The 18,353-nt window shown below is 41.2% G+C and overlaps 1 protein-coding gene and 1 long non-coding RNA gene across 2 annotated transcripts in view; both read right to left on the bottom strand.

The window, feature by feature from the left end:
* Positions 1 to 16,911, bottom strand: part of LOC121633264 (cell wall protein DAN4-like) — a 29,388-nt gene extending 12,477 nt beyond the window's left edge. Inside the window, exon 1 of the mRNA XM_041975131.1 lies at positions 16,701 to 16,911. Coding sequence (XP_041831065.1) covers positions 16,701 to 16,776 — 76 coding nt within the window. The 5' untranslated portion in view covers positions 16,777 to 16,911. The remainder of the gene's footprint in view (positions 1 to 16,700) is intronic.
* On the bottom strand, positions 3,116 to 4,258 carry LOC121633277. The gene is made up of 3 exons (XR_006009024.1): positions 4,227 to 4,258; positions 3,530 to 3,598; positions 3,116 to 3,197 (listed from the first exon to the last, which is right to left on the bottom strand). It is a non-coding gene; the product is annotated as an uncharacterized LOC121633277 (long non-coding RNA).
* Positions 16,912 to 18,353: the final 1,442 nt, after the last annotated feature.

The following is an 18,353-nucleotide window of genomic DNA, read 5'->3' as shown; positions in this document are numbered from 1 at the left end:
TGGTCATTGAGGTGTTGGTTTCAGTTGGCAGGACAACTCGTAAAAGTGTGAGAACGAGGCCTTTTTATTTCCTTTCACATATTTCACCACATGGGTAATTTAGCTTAATAGAACACATATATCTATTTTTTCTCATTTAGGAAAATGTTTCTTGTGTTTGTTTATCCAAATTGAACAAACTCACCAGGTGGCTTTAAAGTGGTTAAAGTGGTGTTCGTTTCTATTGGCAGCTAAACTTGTGTTCATGTGCGAACAGCAGCAGAGTTCTAATACTTTTCTTTTTTCTTTTTTTCTGATAATTAAAGCTTCAACATAAATAAACCTGCAGAAACAATCAGAGGTCACATGACACCTCAGAGGTTGAACTGTCCTCTGCTGGGTTCATATTTACAGAAGTTAAGATTTAGAGAAACTTTTACAGAAGAAAAAATATAACTTTCTAGCTTCATTGGTGAAATGAAATTCATTCAGTGATTTAAGAAAGAATTAGGAATGGTGGACGTATGGAGAGAAAAAAACCCAACAGCTCACGACTATACGCATTACTCTGCAGCACACAATGTATATTCCCGAATTGATTTATTCTTGATGTTTAAGAATGACATTTTTAGATCGGATGGGTGCAAAATTGGAACTAGTACTCTCTCAGATCATAGTCCCATTTATCTATGACTTGAACTTAAGGGTAGGATCAAATCTACTCTTTGGAGGATAAATGCGAACATTCTAAACAATAAGGGAATCAAAGAAAAACTGAAATCAGAAATCAAATCATATTTGGAATTTAATGACAATAAAGAGGTCTCGCCAGCGGTGCTGTGGGACACTTTAAAAGCAGTGATAAGGGGCAAAATAATAGCTATCTCCTCTACTGTAAAGAAATTAAAAAAGCAGAAATTGAAAGACTTAGAGGACAAACTAAGGAGCGAAAAGGGGGGAAGGGGGGGGTGGGGGGGGGGAGTGTTCTAACTAATCTTCAGGAATATTACTATGTTGCCCAGCTTAGATCTCTGATCTGTTTATGTACACCAACCTATTCCGCAGGGTGGAAAGATGTAGAGGGCGCTACTAGTGCAAAAAGTATACCGATAATGGCTCTATTGGGGGGTAAAACATTACAAAGCAGCATTAACATTACAGACGGGTTTATGTATGATGCTCCATTAAAATCCTGGAATGAAACCATTCAAATCTGCAAATTGAAGGAATTGTCAAAAGTCTTAAGGTGGTGTGCCTATGATTCAGACTTTGTACCCAATACATACGATAACAGATTTAACAAGTGGATCTCAAAAGGACTAACTACCTATTATTCTTTTATCCACAAGGGGGCCTTTGTGAGTTTTGAGACGTTACAGAATAAAAATGGATTGGATCAGGAAGACTTCTATAGATATTTGCAGGTCAGGCATTATTTCAATCAAAACCATAAAGCAACATGGGAAAAATGTCACTTAGGTTTCTTACAGACGTTTTTAACACTCACTAAATCCAGATGACCGAATAATATTATATCTAGGTTGTATAAAGCCATTCAACAATGTAAGCTGGCTGACACAGAATACATTAAGAAGAGATGAGAAGGAGAAGGTACTATGTCTATTTCTAATGAAAGTTAGAAGAATGTATGTCAGCTACAATGGACCACTACAGAGTCCAACACATGGTGAGAGTTCTGTTGGAAGAATATTGCGAGGTATTTTATTACACCTATACAGAAACGACATTGAGGCAGTGGAGATTCGTGTTGGAGACTCTGTGGGGCTTCTGGGGCTAACCACTTTCATATCTTCTGGGACTGTAAGATTTTAAAACCATATTGGACACAGGTATGTGAACATATAAATAATGTTTTTGGTACCAAAATATCCTGTAGTTGTGAAAATGTATATTTTGGTGATGTAAACTGGAGAAACACAGATAAAAGGTTATTTGGGGTGTTACTGGCAGCGAACAAGAAAGCCATCACAAGAAAATGGCTAAAGGCTGAGCCCCCCACCATAGATGGGTCAATATAGTACACGAAATTTACGATATGGAAAAGTTGTCTTTCCACCTCAGGATGCAAAAGGACAAATTTTACAGTATTTGGACCAAATGGACTGAGTATGTAAAACCTATAAGGCCGGACTTTGTGTAAAATGACTGATTCTGGTAATCTGCTCTTACATATTGCATGATAGGTACTCTTGTAATGTATGTTTTGTTCAAACTGTTGAAAATGTTTTTAAAAAAATAAAAATTATAAAAAAAGATAAAAAAAAAAGAAATTCATTCAGTGGAAGAAAAGTGAGATTGAACTTTCTGTTGTCCTTCAAGATATATCCAGTCATTTTTAGCTTCTTATAGTAAAGCAAGAAATAAAAAAGTCACGAGAAGGAGAACATTAGTTAGAGATGCACATACACAAACATTCCTCCACCCCTGCATGCATTGACTCAGGGGAGGAAGCAGTGTGCTTCTTTGCATAGATAAACAGCTCTACCGCCCTCTGCTGGAGACTTTAGGTTACTGTTTTAAAATACCACTTTACCTCTCGATCTGACACAGGCTGACTTCTGTCACCTATTAACACAGGAGAGAAACAACCAAGCTCCACGTTTTATCAAGAGATGTTTTGTCAGTCCATGGCATGAAGAGGATCCAAGCACAGGACTAAATACAACTAAACATTTTATCTTAGAGAAACCAAAGTCCTGTCCCAGCAGGAAATGTGTAACTAAAAACAGAAAGAAAACAAAGCAGAGGTAAAAACACCTAAATGGTATCATGGAGTTACAACCAGGTTCTGAATAATTTAATTTGTGTTTAACATGTCAAAAAGACAAAAATTGTGATTTTGTGAAAGATCATCTGTGTTTATTTATGTCTAAAGCTCTGTACATTGAGAGCTTTGAACAAGAATGAATTGAAAGTAATGAAAACAGATGATCCTCCTTAAATCTTTTGCCCATGATATAGTATATCCTCTATGACTGCTCTGTTATAATATTCTTTATTAGTTGGTATGCTGATGTCTTAATATCCCATATTCATGATTCAAGGAAAAATGTTAAAAAAAAAAATCTTAAATTTAGTAAAAAAACTTCTTATTTCTGTGGTTTGTTGACGGTGGAGTAGAGGCTGTTTGGATCAATAGAAACTCCAGTAGAAGAGGACGAAGCTTCCACAGTGCTGTAGGTCACAGTGTCAGAAACCTGGAAGGAAACATTAAAATACATACTTCACCTTTAGAAACATGCAAATGTTTGAACATCCCTGATCAAGATTCTGTGAAAGTGAATCAGTGAGTCGACGGTGATTTTACTTTTTAATGAAACTCTAAAAAAATGTGACAACATATTATTTCCTAAATTAAACCGACTATAGATTTATGCTGTTTGGAAATCAGATCAGTTTTTCTGCAGTTACTCAAAGTAAAACAATCTTGACAACAGACACTGAAAGATTTACTTATTTCTATAGAACAAAACACAGTAGCTCATGCTTTTGCAGCAACATGTAGCGTATAATACATGACACCACTCACCTGTTCTCTTTGTCTGGTCTGATCCATGAAGCTGATGGAGGCGTACAAAACACCATCCTCAGGATCAGCCTGTACAAAGAAAACACCATCATGGCTGCTCAGTGATGTAAAGATTTATACTGAAGAAATTACACATTGATTTAAATGAGGCGATTTCATCATCATCATCATCATCATCATCATCATCATCATCATCATCATCATCATCATCATCATCGCAGCTCCTTCCTCACTTCTGTTGCAGAACAAAAATAGATCCAGTGCTCACTGTGTTTATTCAAATATACAGTTTAGAGAACTAACACATACAGATCAGAGTGTGTGTGACTTTGTAATTGGGTGTAGTGTGTGTCCTGTTTCCTGACGGCTTTCTGGACCAGAATGAGTCACTGCAGGGTTTAAGCTCAGTTCCAGCACCATGACACATGAGTAACATATCTGTGTAAGTTTAAGAGTCTGAGCACAAAACTACACACCACATGTACGACTGTCAGAGAGGAGTTCATTTAACTCATTTAAAGGCTGTTAGTGGTGACAAAGACTTCATTCACCCTGCTGCTGTAAAAATAAACTTTTTATTCAATGTAAACTACAGCAGTTATCACAGAATAAAATCACCGATATCCACACAAACCAGACTTTAACAGTGTTTTGTAGAACACAGTTAAATATTAAATCAATCAGAGTTTAAACTCACTGTGTTTTCTTCCTTCTTCTTTTTACTTCCTGAAAATACAAAAGGAACAAGTTCAGCTTCTAAACTCAAAGCTCAGGCTTTCAGTCATGTCTGTTTTCTAATAATCACCATCAAAGAAGAGCTGCTTTAACACACATGTTTATCTGAACTAACAATCTTCACATGATTAACTTCCTCACTTCTGTTTCTGATCAGGTCAGTGTTAGATTGAGAATTTCTGTAGATCCAAGACTCAGCTAAATAAATCAAAATTAAAAGTTTGGAGATCAAACACTATTTTTCTACACCTGCATGGAGGGTGGAGCTGCCATGTGGAGATGTTCTCACCTTTAGTTTTCTTCCATACGATGATGATCATCACAACAGTGATTAAGAGAGCTGCTGAACTCACAGAAACAATAATAAACAACCACGATGAACCTGGAAAGAGAATTAAAATGTTAAACATGATTAGTGTTTCTGAAGGTTTCAGACTGGGACACACTGACTGAAGCAGAGAAAATCTCCACCAGCAGCCAAGAGTCAGTCTGACATTCACACTGCAGAAGATGAAAGATTCAGTCTCTACCTGCTTGTTGTGATGGATTGTTGTTGTTTGTAGGTGTTTGTCTGTCCACTGATGTCTCTTTAGTTTGTGTTGCTGATGTTGTATTACTTGCAGTGGATGATGTCGGTGTCTTTGACGGTGTTATAGTAGCTGATTGTGTTGTTGATGTTTTTTCTCCGTGATGTTTTAACACCTCTGTTCCTTGTTGAATTAATTGAGTTGTTTACCTCCTATTTCCTTATTTATTTAAAAATCTAAATAAAACTTTTTAGCTTTTAATGCATGTTGAATGTATTTTACTAAATCTTTAATCTGCTTTGTTTTCCACTGAAGATGACAGTGGACAGTTCAGCAAAGAAAAGAGGAAGCTGCATGTGTGGGAAGATTGATGGTACAGATAAACGTTTTACTTCATGCAGCTCTTCTATTTTGAATGTGTTTATTAATAAATTAGTAAACTGATGTCATTTTTTCTGAGAAGTTTAGGAGAAGTGTTTTACTGAGAATGTGTCTACAAAAGGTGCAGAGCTCCAGTTATGATTAGATAAACATCATAAAAACATCAGTTTGTTTATTTAGATGCAGCGACGGAGACAGAAAACGTTCACTGTGGTCGCTACGATGGATTTGTGATTATTTCTGGGGTGCCGTACATGTTCCACTATACAGTGAGTAAGTGTGTAAAGCAAAACTCGGCTGCAACGTCACGCAGAGGCCTGGAAGAAAAAATTGTGAAGTGCAGTTTCTCAGCATCAAGATGCTGCTGGGCTGTGACGCTCCAGAAACGTGCAAAATAAATGTCAGTGCACCATCAAACAAGTCAGCAACACTGAGTTATAAAGTCTGAAGGTTATCTAGTGCAACTTAAACAACATGATAACAATAATGAAAATACTACTTATAATTTTTACTTAATTCATCCCAATTGAGAAATTCAGCTCTGCATTTAATCCATCTCTAGATGTACGAGAGCAGTGGGCTGCCATGATGTTCCAGCACTTGGAGAGCAGTTGGGAGGGGTTCAGGGCCTTGCAATAATTCATAATTCAATTCATTCTCCAACACCACTCACTTTCCCTGTCGGGATGAGTGTCGAGAAAGAAGCTCAGACACTGGAAGGCGGCAATGACAGATGATCAGGAAGGCACACGATAGCAGAGACGCACACAGCCATATTTTCTTCAGAGTCTTTTAACTGAATACATTATACTTTGAGTTAGACGCAGGACAGACAACTCGACTGACTGGAGTGTGGTTCTGCAGGGTCTGCCCATGGCTGGTGAACTTGATGAGGAGGGATGGGGTAAAATTGGCAAGAGGAAGCATAAACGGAAGACGTGTGCGGATAATTCGCAGGAAAGTGATGTTGGTGATGCTGGCCATACTAAAGTACAGAGGGACGAGCAGGGCACGGAGGAGGGGTTTCTGGTGTTTGTTAAACTGTCTGGGGGTTCTGGGTTCTGTGCTATTAACCCCCTTAAGTTGGCGAAAAAACTGAAAAAAGAACTTTGGTGACTTGCTGAATGTTTATGTTATGAGAAATGGGGTACCGGCTATGATGTGCAAGACGGCTGCGCAGCAAACCAGGACACTGAGGATCACCAGCCTGCTAGGTAAGGGTGTTGAGGTCTCTAAACCACGGACACAGGTAGAGATTACGGGGATGATTTATGGTGTCTCTGATCAAGGAGCTATTAATAATAATATAATAATCACCATCAAAGAAGAGCTGCTTTAACACACATGTTTATCTGAACTAACAAACTTCACATGATTAACTTCCTCACTTCTGTTTCTGATCAGGTCAGTGTTAGATTGAGAAGTTCTGTAGATCCAAGACTCAGCTAAATGCATCAAAAATAAAAGTTTGGATATCAAGCACTATTTTTCTACACCTGCATGGAGGGTGGAGCTGCCATGTAGAGATGTTCTCACCTTTAGTTTTCTTCCATACGATGATGATCATCACAACAGTGATTAAGAAAGCTGCTGAACTCACAGAAACAATAATCAACAATCCATGTTTATGTTATGAGAAATGGGGTACTGGCTATGGTGTGCAAGACGGCTGCGCAGCAAACCAGGACACTGAGGATCACCACCCTGCTAGGTAAGGGTGTTGAGGTCTCTAAACCACGGACACGGGTAGGGATTAAGGGGGATGATTCATGTTGTGTCTGATCAGGAGCTATTAGTTGGCCTGAAGGAGAAGAATGTGATTGGGGTGAAGCGCATGGGCAACACTGAGTGGGGGAGGCTCCTCGCCAGTCCTCCTTACTTTTCTTTATGGTGTTTTACCAGCTAAGGTTAAGCTTGGGTTCATGAGTTATATTGTCAGGGCGTATGAACAACCTCCGGTGAGATGTTACAAATGTCAACATGTTGGGGGGGGGGATCATCCAGCTTCTTTTAAAGGGTGCCCTCATTATGTTGAGGCAGAGAACATTGACAGAGTTAGGAAAGGGAATAATATCTCCTATGCTGAAGCAGTGTGGCATGTAGAGGGTGCGAGGGGAGCCGGGCAGACCTGTAATAGACCCGATGAAAATACTTGCTACTTCTGGTGAGGATGACTCTGTGTTAGTCAGTAGAAAAGCCTTATTGGCATTCATGGTTGAAGCATTGTGGAAAGTAAAAATGGTGGCAAAGAGGAAACCCGATGTGGCGCGAGAAATTACTTCGGCTGCTAAAAGATTGCTTGGTTTTAGGGACGTCCCTCCTGAGGATGTCTGGAGTTTTACTTATTCCCAAGACGGGGTAGGCCGTGGGGCCTGTGATAGTCAGGCTCTCTGGGATGATGCAGATGGAGAAGAGATGTTGGGTGGAGTTGGGGGGCAGGATAGTTTAGCTTGACATTAGCCATATGTTGTTTTTGCTGCAATGGAATGCTATGAGTCTTATAGTGAATGGTCAGGAATTTCCTGGGTGAATTACTGACTAAATCTGAAATAGTTTGCATTGAAGAAACTTGGTTGAAGCCGAGGTTGGATGTTGTTATTCTGGGTTATGATTGTGAGAGAAGAGATCGGGAGGGTGCTTCTATTTTTCTACACCTGCATGGAGGGTGGAGCTGCCATGTAGAGATGTTCTCACCTTTAGTTTTCTTCCATACAATGATGATCACCACAGCAGTGATTAAGAGAGCTGCTGAACTCACAGAAACAATAACAAACACAATGAACCTGGAAAGAGAATTAAAATGTTAAACATGGTCAGTGGTATTTAACAAGGTTTCAGACTGAGACACACTGACTGAAGCAGAGAAAATCTCCACCAGCAGCCAAGAGTCAGTCTGACATTCAGATGAGATATTCAGTCTCTACCTGGATTGTTGTTGTTTTTAGGTGTTTGTCTGTCCACTGATGTCCCTTTAGTTTGTGTTGCTGATGTTGTTTCACGTGCAGTAGATGATGTCGGTGTCTCTGATGGTGTTGTGGTACCTGATTGTGTTGTTGATGGTTTGTCTCCATCTGATAAACACAGTAACAAGATGTAACCACAGTGTTCATTAAGATCCAACTACATGTTTAAAATCTTAGAAAGAGTTAGAAAATATGTTTTCTTTCAAACGAAAATAACTTCATCACTGTGATCATAATTATTGTGATATTTCAGTCTGTTGTTCTAACAAGACAGTTTGAGCTGAAAACATCATGATGTAAATACTCATTAGTAATAACAGACAGACCAACACTAGAGCCCAATCCTTGTTTTTGTCCTGATACAAACTGTCTGCAGGTGTAAAGACCAGCATCCTCGTCTGTGACCTTCTTTATAACCAGAGAACAGTTCGCTGTAAGACTCAGTCTGTCTGATTTAGTTGCTGCTTCTCTGTGAATCTGTCCATGTTTAAACAGCGTTACTGTTGTTTTCATTTAACTGAGCATCCAGGTCATACTTTCACAGTTACTCTGATCATGTGTCACATTTTCACATGGAAAAGTGACTTCATCACCAATTCTGACAATGATGAATGAAAAATCTAGTCCATTTGCTGCTGTTGGTAATAAAAGATTAATGTTACAAAAGAAAATGCTCTCTCGTGGGCTCACCACCTGCAGGAGGGGACATGGGGTTCGGGTGCATTGTGAGCTGGGCGGCTGCCAGAAGGGGGTTCTGATAGCTGCAAAAGCTAGCTCTAGGGACGTGGAACGTCACCTCTCTGGTGGGGAAGGAGCCTGAGCTGGTGCATGAGGTTGAGCGGTTCCGGCTAGATATAGTTGGACTCACCTCGACGCATGGCTTGGACTCTGGAACCACTTTCCTCGAGAGGGGCTGGACCCTCTTCCATTCTGGAGTTGCTCCCGGTGAGAGGCGCCGAGTAGGTGTGGGCATGCTCATTGCCCCCCAACTTAGCACCTGTATGTTGGGGTTTACCCCGGTAGACGAAAGGGTAGCCTCCCTCCGCCTTCGGTTGGGGGGACGGGTCCTGACTGTTGTTTGTGCTTATGCACCAAATAGCAGTTCAGAGTACCCGCCCTTTTTGGAGTCCTTGGGGGGGGTGTTGGACTCCTTCCGGGGACTCCCTCGTTCTGCTGGGGGACTTCACACTCGGGTGAGGAGAGGGGCGGAGCTTTCAACTGATCACCACCTGGTGGGGGAGGACCCAAGCGTGTTGCGAGGGTCTGCTGGGAACGTCTGGCAGAGTCCCCTGTCAGAAAGAGTTTCAACTCCCATCTCCGGCAGAGCTTCAACCATGTCCCGGGTGAGGCCGGGGGACATTGAGTCTGAATGTGCTGTGTTCCGTGCCTCTATTGTCGAGACTGCCAGCCGTAGCTGTGGCCATAAGGTCGTCGGTGCCTGTCGCGGCGGTAACCTCCAAACTCGTTGGTGGACACCGGCAGTAAGGGATGCCGTCAAGCTGAAGAAGGAGTCCTATCGGGCCTTTTTGGCCTGTGGGACTCCAGAGGCAGCTGATGGGTATCGGCGGGCTAAGCGAAGCGCAGCTTCGGCGGTTGCTAAGGTAAAAACTCGGGCATGGGAGGAGTTTGGAGAGGCCATGGAGAATGACTTCTGGACGGCTTTGAGGAGATTCTGGTCCACCATCCAGCGACTCAGGAGGGGAAAGGGGTGCTCCGTCAACACTTTGTACAGTGGGGATGGGGGGCTGCTGACCTCGACTCGGGACGTTGTGAGGTGGTGGAGGGAATACTTTGAAGACCTTCTCAATCCCACCAACACGTCTTCTGATGAGGAAGCAGAGTCTGGGGTAGCTGGTGCTGGCTCTCCTATCTCTGGGGCTGAGGTTGCTGAGGTGGTTAAAAAGCTCCTCGGTGGCAAGGCCCCAGGGGTGGATAAGGTCTGCCCAGAGTTCCTTAAGGTTCTGGATGCTGTAGGGCTGTCTTGGTTGACACGCCTCTGCAGGATCGCGTAGACATCGGGGACAGTTCCCCTGGACAGGCAAACTGGGGTGCTGGTCCCCCTCTTCAAAAAGGGAGACCGGAGGGTGTGCTCCAACTACAGGGGGATCACACTCCTCAGCCTCCCCGGTAAGGTCTATTCAGGGGTGCTTGAGAGGAGGGTCCGTCGGATAGTCGAACAGGATTGAGGAGGAGCAGTGTGGTTTTCGTCCCGGTCGTGGAACAGTGGACCAGCTCTACACCCTCTTCAGGGTCTTTTAGGGGGCATGGAAGTTTGCCCAACCAATCTACATGTGTTTTGTGGATTTGGAGAAGGCATTCGACCGTGTTCCCCCGGGACTCCTGTGGGGGGTACTCCGGGAGTATAGAGTGCCGGACTCGCTTGTACGAGCTGTCCGGTCCCTGTACGACCGGTGTCAGAGCTTGGTCTGCATTGCCGGCAGTAAATCAGAATCGTTTCCAGGCTGCCCTCTGTCACAGATTCTGTTCATAACTTTTATGGATAGAATTTCTAGGCGCAGCCGAGGTGTCAAGGGGATCCGGTTTAGGGGGCTCAGGATTGGGTCTGTGCTCTTTGCGGATGATGTGGTTCTGTTGGCTTCATTGGGCAGTGATCTTCAGCTCTCACTGGAGCTATTCACAGCCGAGTGTGAAGCGGCTAGGATGAGAATCAGCACCTCCAAGTTCAAGACCATGGTCCTCAGCCGGAAAAGGGTGGAGTGCTCTCTCAGGATCTGCAATAGGGTCCTGCCCCAAGTGGAGGAATTCACGTATCTCGGGGTCTTGTTCACGAGTGAGGGAAGAATAAAGCGGGAGATCGACAGGCGGATTGATGCGGCGTCTGCAGTGATGTGGACTCTGCATCGGTCTGTCGTGGTGAAGAAGGAGCTGAGCTAAAAGGCAAAGCTCTCGATTTACAGGTCAATCTATGTTCCACCCTCACCTATGGCCATGAGCTGTGGGTAGTGAGCGAAAGAACGAGATCGCGAATACAAGCAGCCGAAATTAGTTTTCTCCGCAGGGTGGCCGGGCTCTCCCTTAGAGATAGGGTGAGAAGCTCGGTGATCTGGGAGGGGCTCAGAGTAGAGCCGCTGCTCCTCCACATTGAGAGGAGCCAGATGAGGTGGCTCGGGCATCTGGTTAGGATGCCTCCTGGACGCCTCCCTGGTGAGGTGTTCCGTCCCACCGGAAAGAGGCCCCGGGGAAGACCCAGGACACGCTGGACAGACTACATCTCTCCGCTGGCCTGGGAATGCCTCAGGATCCCCCCGAATGAGCTGGTGAATGTGGCCGGGGAGAGAGAAGTCTGGGTTTCCCTGCTTAGGCAGCTGCCCCGCGACCCGACTCCGGATAAGCGGGTGGGCGGGCTGGCTGGCAGACGGACGGACGGACAGACGGACGAAAATGCTTGTGATGTTCACAGTTGGTTTAAGAATCAATTAAAAAAAAAACAGAAGTTTGTGTTTAACTTAAAAAGAATCAAGTAAAGTCATAAAGTTAAAACTAAATATAGCTGTGAAGCTTCTTTTAATTGAACCATATTTATGTGTGTTCTTACCTGTAAACTGGAGCATCAGTATCAGGAATAAAGGCATTGTAATCCATCTGAATGGAACCATTGTGCTTCTGTCTCTCTTGTTGTCTCCATACAAATGATGGCGTCTCTAAAAGTGGTTTCTTAAACAGAAATATATTATGAGCTTCTTCTGGTTTGTAAGGCGTCACTTCCTGATAGTGACTTCACTCTGTGTTTTAACACCTCTGTTCCTTGTTGAATTAATTGAGTTGTTTACCTCCTATTTCCTTATTTATTTAAAAATCTAAATAAAACTTTTTAGCTTACAAGGAAATGCGTCACGTGGTCTGAGCAGTTTTCAGATGTCACTGTTCTCATAATGACATCACTGTGTTATTTCACACCTTTGTCATGTAAAAGTATTTATTGATGATCTGTTGACTTTTCTAAATTTCATGCAATGAAATTTAAGAGTAAAAATCCCTGCTCTTTGATCCTTCCTGAGAAGGACTGCATATTCACTTTTTCCTACTGAGGTGAACGATACTAACCAGTGGGCTGTCATGTATGATGTTATCATGTTGGTGCATCGGTGGTCATTGAGGTGTTGGTTTCAGTTGGCAGGACAACTCGTATAAGTGTGAGAACGAGGCTTTTTTTCTTTTCCTTTCACATATTTCACCACATGGGTAATTTAGCTTAATAGAACACATATATCTATTTTTTCTCATTTAGGAAAATGTTTCTTGTGTTTGTTTATCCAAATTGAGCAAACTCCCCAGGTGGCTTTAAAGTGGTTAAAGTGGTGTTCGTTTTCATTGGTAGCTAAACTTGTGTTCATGTGCGAACAGCAGCAGAGTTCTAGTACTTTTCTTTTTTCTTTTTTTCTGATAATTAAAGCTTCAACATAAATAAACCTGCAGAAACAATCAGAGGTCACATGACACCTCAGAGGTTGAACTGTCCTCTGCTGGGTCCATATTTACAGAAGTTACGATTTAGAGAAACTTTTACAGAAGAAAAAATATAACTTTCTAGCTTCATTGGTGAAATGAAATTCATTCAGTGATTTAAGAAAGAATTAGGAATGGTGGACGTATGGAGAGAAAAAAACCCAACAGCTCACGACTATACGCATTACTCTGCAGCACACAATGTATATTCCCGAATTGATTTATTCTTGATGTTTAAGAATGACATTTTTAGATCGGATGGGTGCAAAATTGGAACTTGTACTCTCTCAGATCATAGTCCCGTTTATCTATGACTTGAACTTAAGGGTAGGATCAAATTTACTCTTTGGAGGATAAATGCGAACATTCTAAACAATAAGGGAATCAAAGAAAAACTGAAATCAGAAATCAAATCATATTTGGAATTTAATGACAATGAAGAGGTCTCGCCAGCGGTGCTGTGGGACACTTTAAAAGCAGTGATAAGGGGCAAAATAATAGCTATCTCCTCTACTGTAAAGAAATTAAAAAAGCAGAAATTGAAAGACTTAGAGGACAAGCTTAAGGAGCTACAGAAAGAGCATACAAATTCTCTACAGGAGACAACTAAATTAAAAATAAGAGAAGTGAAGAATGAGATAGATGAAATAAACACACATGAGATACAAAAGAAGCTCCTTTTCACAAAGCAACAGTACTATGACACAGGGGGGAAAGCACTGAAACCTTTATCATACAGATTAAGAAAACAAGAAGCGGAGAGGACGATACATAAAAAAAAGAAATCCACTGACAAATAAAATTGAAACCAGTCCTGAGAAAATACAAAGGAGTTTTGAAGAGTACTACCAAAAACTATGTGACAATGACCAAACTGATGCCTTTTTGTCTTCTTTGAATTTACCAAAAGTCACAATCAATCAAAATGAGAAACTAATTTCAAAAATAACTAAAGAGGAAGTTTTATCAGCAATTAAAAGATTAAAAAATGGGAAATCTCCTGGCACTGATGGATTTAATTCAGAATGGTATAAGTGTATGCAAGATCAACTAGTGCCAACATTATTAAGAGCGTTGAACTGGGTACAGGAGATGAGAATAATTCCCTCTTCATGGAGAGAGGCCGTAATTTCTATAATTCCTAAGGAGAATAAGGACAAAGTAGATTGTGGAAATTATCGTCCCGTAAGTGTATTGAATATTAATTATAAATTATTCACCTCTATATTATCTAAGAGATTAGAAACCATCTTGCCAGGACTCATAAATAGAAACCAGACCGGTTTTGTTAGACAGAGGCAGACTCAGGACAGCATCAGAAAAACACTACTTATCATGAAGCATGTTTGCCAACGCAATTTGGAAACTCTTATAATAAGTTTAGATGCAGAAAAAGCATTTGATTCAGTTAGATGGACATTTCTATATAAAGTAATGGCCAAATTTGGTTTTCAAAGACTTTGTAAAGACTTAAAAAGGTGGAACACTGTCCGCTTCCTGAACCTATATTCCTGGGTGGAATGAATTAGGATGAATATTCTTCCACGCATGTTATATCTTTTCCAATGTCTGCCAATTCATATACCACAGAAGTACATTCATGAGTGGGACAGGTTACTGGCCAAATATATCTGGCAAGAGAAAAAGGCAAGGATTAAATACAAAACATTGCAATTAAGGAAAGAAAAGGGGGGGATGGGTCTACCTAATCTTCAGGAATATTACTTTGCTGCCCAGCTTAGACCTCTGATCTGTTTATGTACACCAACCTATTCTGCAGGGTGGAAAGATGTAGAGGGCACTACTAGTGCAAAAAGTATACCGATAATGGCTCTATTGGCCGGTAAAACATTACAAAGCAGCATTAACATTACAGACGGGTTTATGTATGATGCTCTATTAAAATTCTGGAATGAAACCATTCAAATCTGCAAATTGGAGGAATTGTCAAAAGTCTTAAGGTGGTGTGCCTATGATTCAGACTTTGTACCCAATACATACGATAACAGATTTAACAAGTGGATCTCAAAAGGACTAACTACCTATTATTCTTTTATCCACAAGGGGGCCTTTGTGAGTTTTGAGACGTTACAGAATAAAAATGGATTGGATCAGGAAGACTTCTATAGATATTTGCAGGTCAGGCATTATTTCAATCAAAACCATAAAGCAACATGGGAAAAATGTCACTTAGGTTTCTTACAGACGTTTTTAACACTCACTAAATCCAGATGACCGAATAATATTATATCTAGGTTGTATAAAGCCATTCAACAATGTAAGCTGGCTGACACAGAATACATTAAGAAGAGATGAGAAGGAGAAGGTACTATGTCTATTTCTAATGAAAGTTAGAAGAATGTATGTCAGCTACAATGGACCACTACAGAGTCCAACACATGGTGAGAGTTCTGTTGGAAGAATATTGCGAGGTATTTTATTACACCTATACAGAAACGACATTGAGGCAGTGGAGATTCGTGTTGGAGACTCTGTGGGGCTTCTGGGGCTAACCACTTTCATATCTTCTGGGACTGTAAGATTTTAAAACCATATTGGACACAGGTATGTGAACATATAAATAATGTTTTTGGTACCAAAATATCCTGTAGTTGTGAAAATGTATATTTTGGTGATGTAAACTGGAGAAACACAGATAAAAGGTTATTTGGGGTGTTACTGGCAGCGAACAAGAAAGCCATCACAAGAAAATGGCTAAAGGCTGAGCCCCCCACCATAGATGGGTCAATATAGTACACGAAATTTACGATATGGAAAAGTTGTCTTTCCACCTCAGGATGCAAAAGGACAAATTTTACAGTATTTGGACCAAATGGACTGAGTATGTAAAACCTATAAGGCCGGACTTTGTGTAAAATGACTGATTCTGGTAATCTGCTCTTACATATTGCATGATAGGTACTCTTGTAATGTATGTTTTGTTCAAACTGTTGAAAATGTTTTTAAAAAAATAAAAATTATAAAAAAAGATAAAAAAAAAAGAAATTCATTCAGTGGAAGAAAAGTGAGATTGAACTTTATGTTGTCCTTCAAGATATATCCAGTCATTTTTAGCTTCTTATAGTAAAGCAAGAAATAAAAAAGTCACGAGAAGGAGAACATTAGTTAGAGATGCACATACACAAACATTCCTCCAACCCTGCATGCATTGACTCAGGGGAGGAAGCAGTGTGCTTCTTTGCATAGATAAACAGCTCTACCGCCCCCTGCTGGAGACTTTATGTTACTGTTTTAAAATACCACTTGACCTCTGGATCTGACACAGGCTGACTTCTGTCACATATTAACACAGGAGAGAAACAACCAAGCTTCACATTTTATCAAGAGATGTTTTGTCAGTCCATGGCATGAAGAGGATCCAAGCACAGGACTAAATACAACTAAACATTTTATCTTATTTCTGTGGTTTGTTGACGGTGGAGTAGAGGCTGTTTGGATCAATAGAAAGTCCAGTAGAAGAGAAGGAAGCTTTCACAGTGCTGTAGGTCACAGTGTCAGAGATCTGGAAGGAAACATTAAAATACAAACTTCACCTTTAGAAACATGCAAATGTTTGAACATGTGACAACATATTATTTCCTCAATTAAACCAACTATAGATTTTTGCTGTTTGGAAATCAGATCAATTTTTCTGCAGTTACTCGAAGTAAAACAATCTTGACAACAGACACTGAAACATTTGCTTATTTCTATAGAACAAAACACAGTAGTTCATGCTTTTGCAGCAACATGTAGCGTATAATACATGACACCACTCACCTGTTCTCTTTGTCTGGTCTGATCCATGAAGCTGATGGAGGCGTACAAAACACCATCCTCAAGATCAGCCTGTACAAAGAACACACCATCATGGCTGCTCAGTGATGTAAAGATTTATACTGAAGAAATTACACATTGATTTAAATGAAGCGATTTCATCATCATCATCATCATCGCAGCTCCTTCCTCTCTTCTGTTGCAGAACAAAAATAGATCCAGTGCTCACTGTGTTTATTCAAATATACAGTTTAGAGAACTAACACATACAGATCAGAGTGTGTGTGACTTTGTAATTGGGTGTAGTGTGTGTTCTGTTACCTGACGGCTTTCTGGACCAGAATGAGTCACTGCAGGGTTTAAGCTCAGTTCCTGCACCATGACACATGAGTAACATATCTGTGTAAGTTTAAGAGTCTGAGCACAAAACTACACACCACATGTACGACTGTCAGAGAGGAGTTCATTTAACTCATTTAAAGGCTGTTAGTGGTGACAAAGACTTCATTCACCCTGCTGCTGTAAAAATAAACTTTTTATTCAATGTAAACTACAGCAGTTATCACAGAATAAAATCACCGATATCCACACAAACCAGACTTTAACAGTGTTTTGTAGAACACAGTTAAATATTAAATCAATCAGAGTTTAAACTCACTGTGTTTTCTTCCTTCTTCTTTTTACTTCCTGAAAATACAAAAGAAACAAGTTCAGCTTCTAAACTCAAAGCTCAGGCTTTCAGTCATGTCTGTTTTCTAATAATCACCATCAAAGAAGAGCTGCTTTAACACACATGTTTATCTGAACTAACAAACTTCACATGATTAACTTCCTCACTTCTGTTTCTGATCAGGTCAGTGTTAGATTGAGAAGTTCTGTAGATCCAAGACTCAGCTAAATGCATCAAAAATAAAAGTTTGGATATCAAGCACTATTTTTCTACACCTGCATGGAGGGTGGAGCTGCCATGTAGAGATGTTCTCACCTTTAGTTTTCTTCCATACGATGATGATCATCACAACAGTGATTAAGAAAGCTGCTGAACTCACAGAAACAATAATCAACAATCCATGTTTATGTTATGAGAAATGGGGTACTGGCTATGGTGTGCAAGACGGCTGCGCAGCAAACCAGGACACTGAGGATCACCACCCTGCTAGGTAAGGGTGTTGAGGTCTCTAAACCACGGACACGGGTAGGGATTAAGGGGGATGATTCATGTTGTGTCTGATCAGGAGCTATTAGTTGGCCTGAAGGAGAAGAATGTGATTGGGGTGAAGCGCATGGGCAACACTATGAGTGGGGGAGGCTTCTCGCCAGTCCTCCTTACTTTTCTTGATGGTGTTTTACCTGCTAAGGTTCAGCTTGGGTTCATGAGTTATATTGTCAGGGCGTATGAACAACCTTCGGTGAGATGTTACAAATGTCAACGTTATGGCCAAGTGGCGACGGCATGTAGAGGGCAGCTTAGATGTAGAAGGTGTGGTAAAAATCATGATGGGAGAGACTGTGTAGAATCAGTTTGGTGTTGTAGTTGCTGGGGAGGGGGGATCATTCAGCTTCTTTTAAAGGGTGCCCTCATTATGTTAAGGCGGAGAACATTGACAGAGTTAGGAAAGGGAATAATATCTCCTAAGCTGAAGCAGTGTGGCGTGTGGAAGGTGCGAGGGGAGCCGGGCAGACCTGTACTAGACCAGATACTTGTGACCTGATGAAAATACTTGCTACTTCTAGTGAGGACGACTCGGTGTTAGTCAGTAGAAAAGCCTTATTGGCATTCATGGTTGAAATATTGTGGAAAGTAAACATGGTGGCAAAAAGGAAATCCGATGTCGCACGAGAAATTATTTCAGCTGCTGAACGATTGCTTGGTTTTAGGGACGTCCCTCCTGAGGATGTCTGGAGTTTTACTTATTCCTAAGACGGGGTAGGCCGTGGGGCCTGTGATAGTCAGGCTGTCTGGGATGATGCAGA

The sequence above is a fragment of the Melanotaenia boesemani genome, chromosome 22 (assembly GCF_017639745.1).
Source record: "Melanotaenia boesemani isolate fMelBoe1 chromosome 22, fMelBoe1.pri, whole genome shotgun sequence".
In the NCBI taxonomy this organism is placed as follows: Eukaryota; Metazoa; Chordata; class Actinopteri; order Atheriniformes; family Melanotaeniidae; genus Melanotaenia; species Melanotaenia boesemani.
The sequence above is the reverse complement of the archived record's forward strand: the minus strand, read 5'-3'. Positions and strand labels throughout refer to the sequence as shown.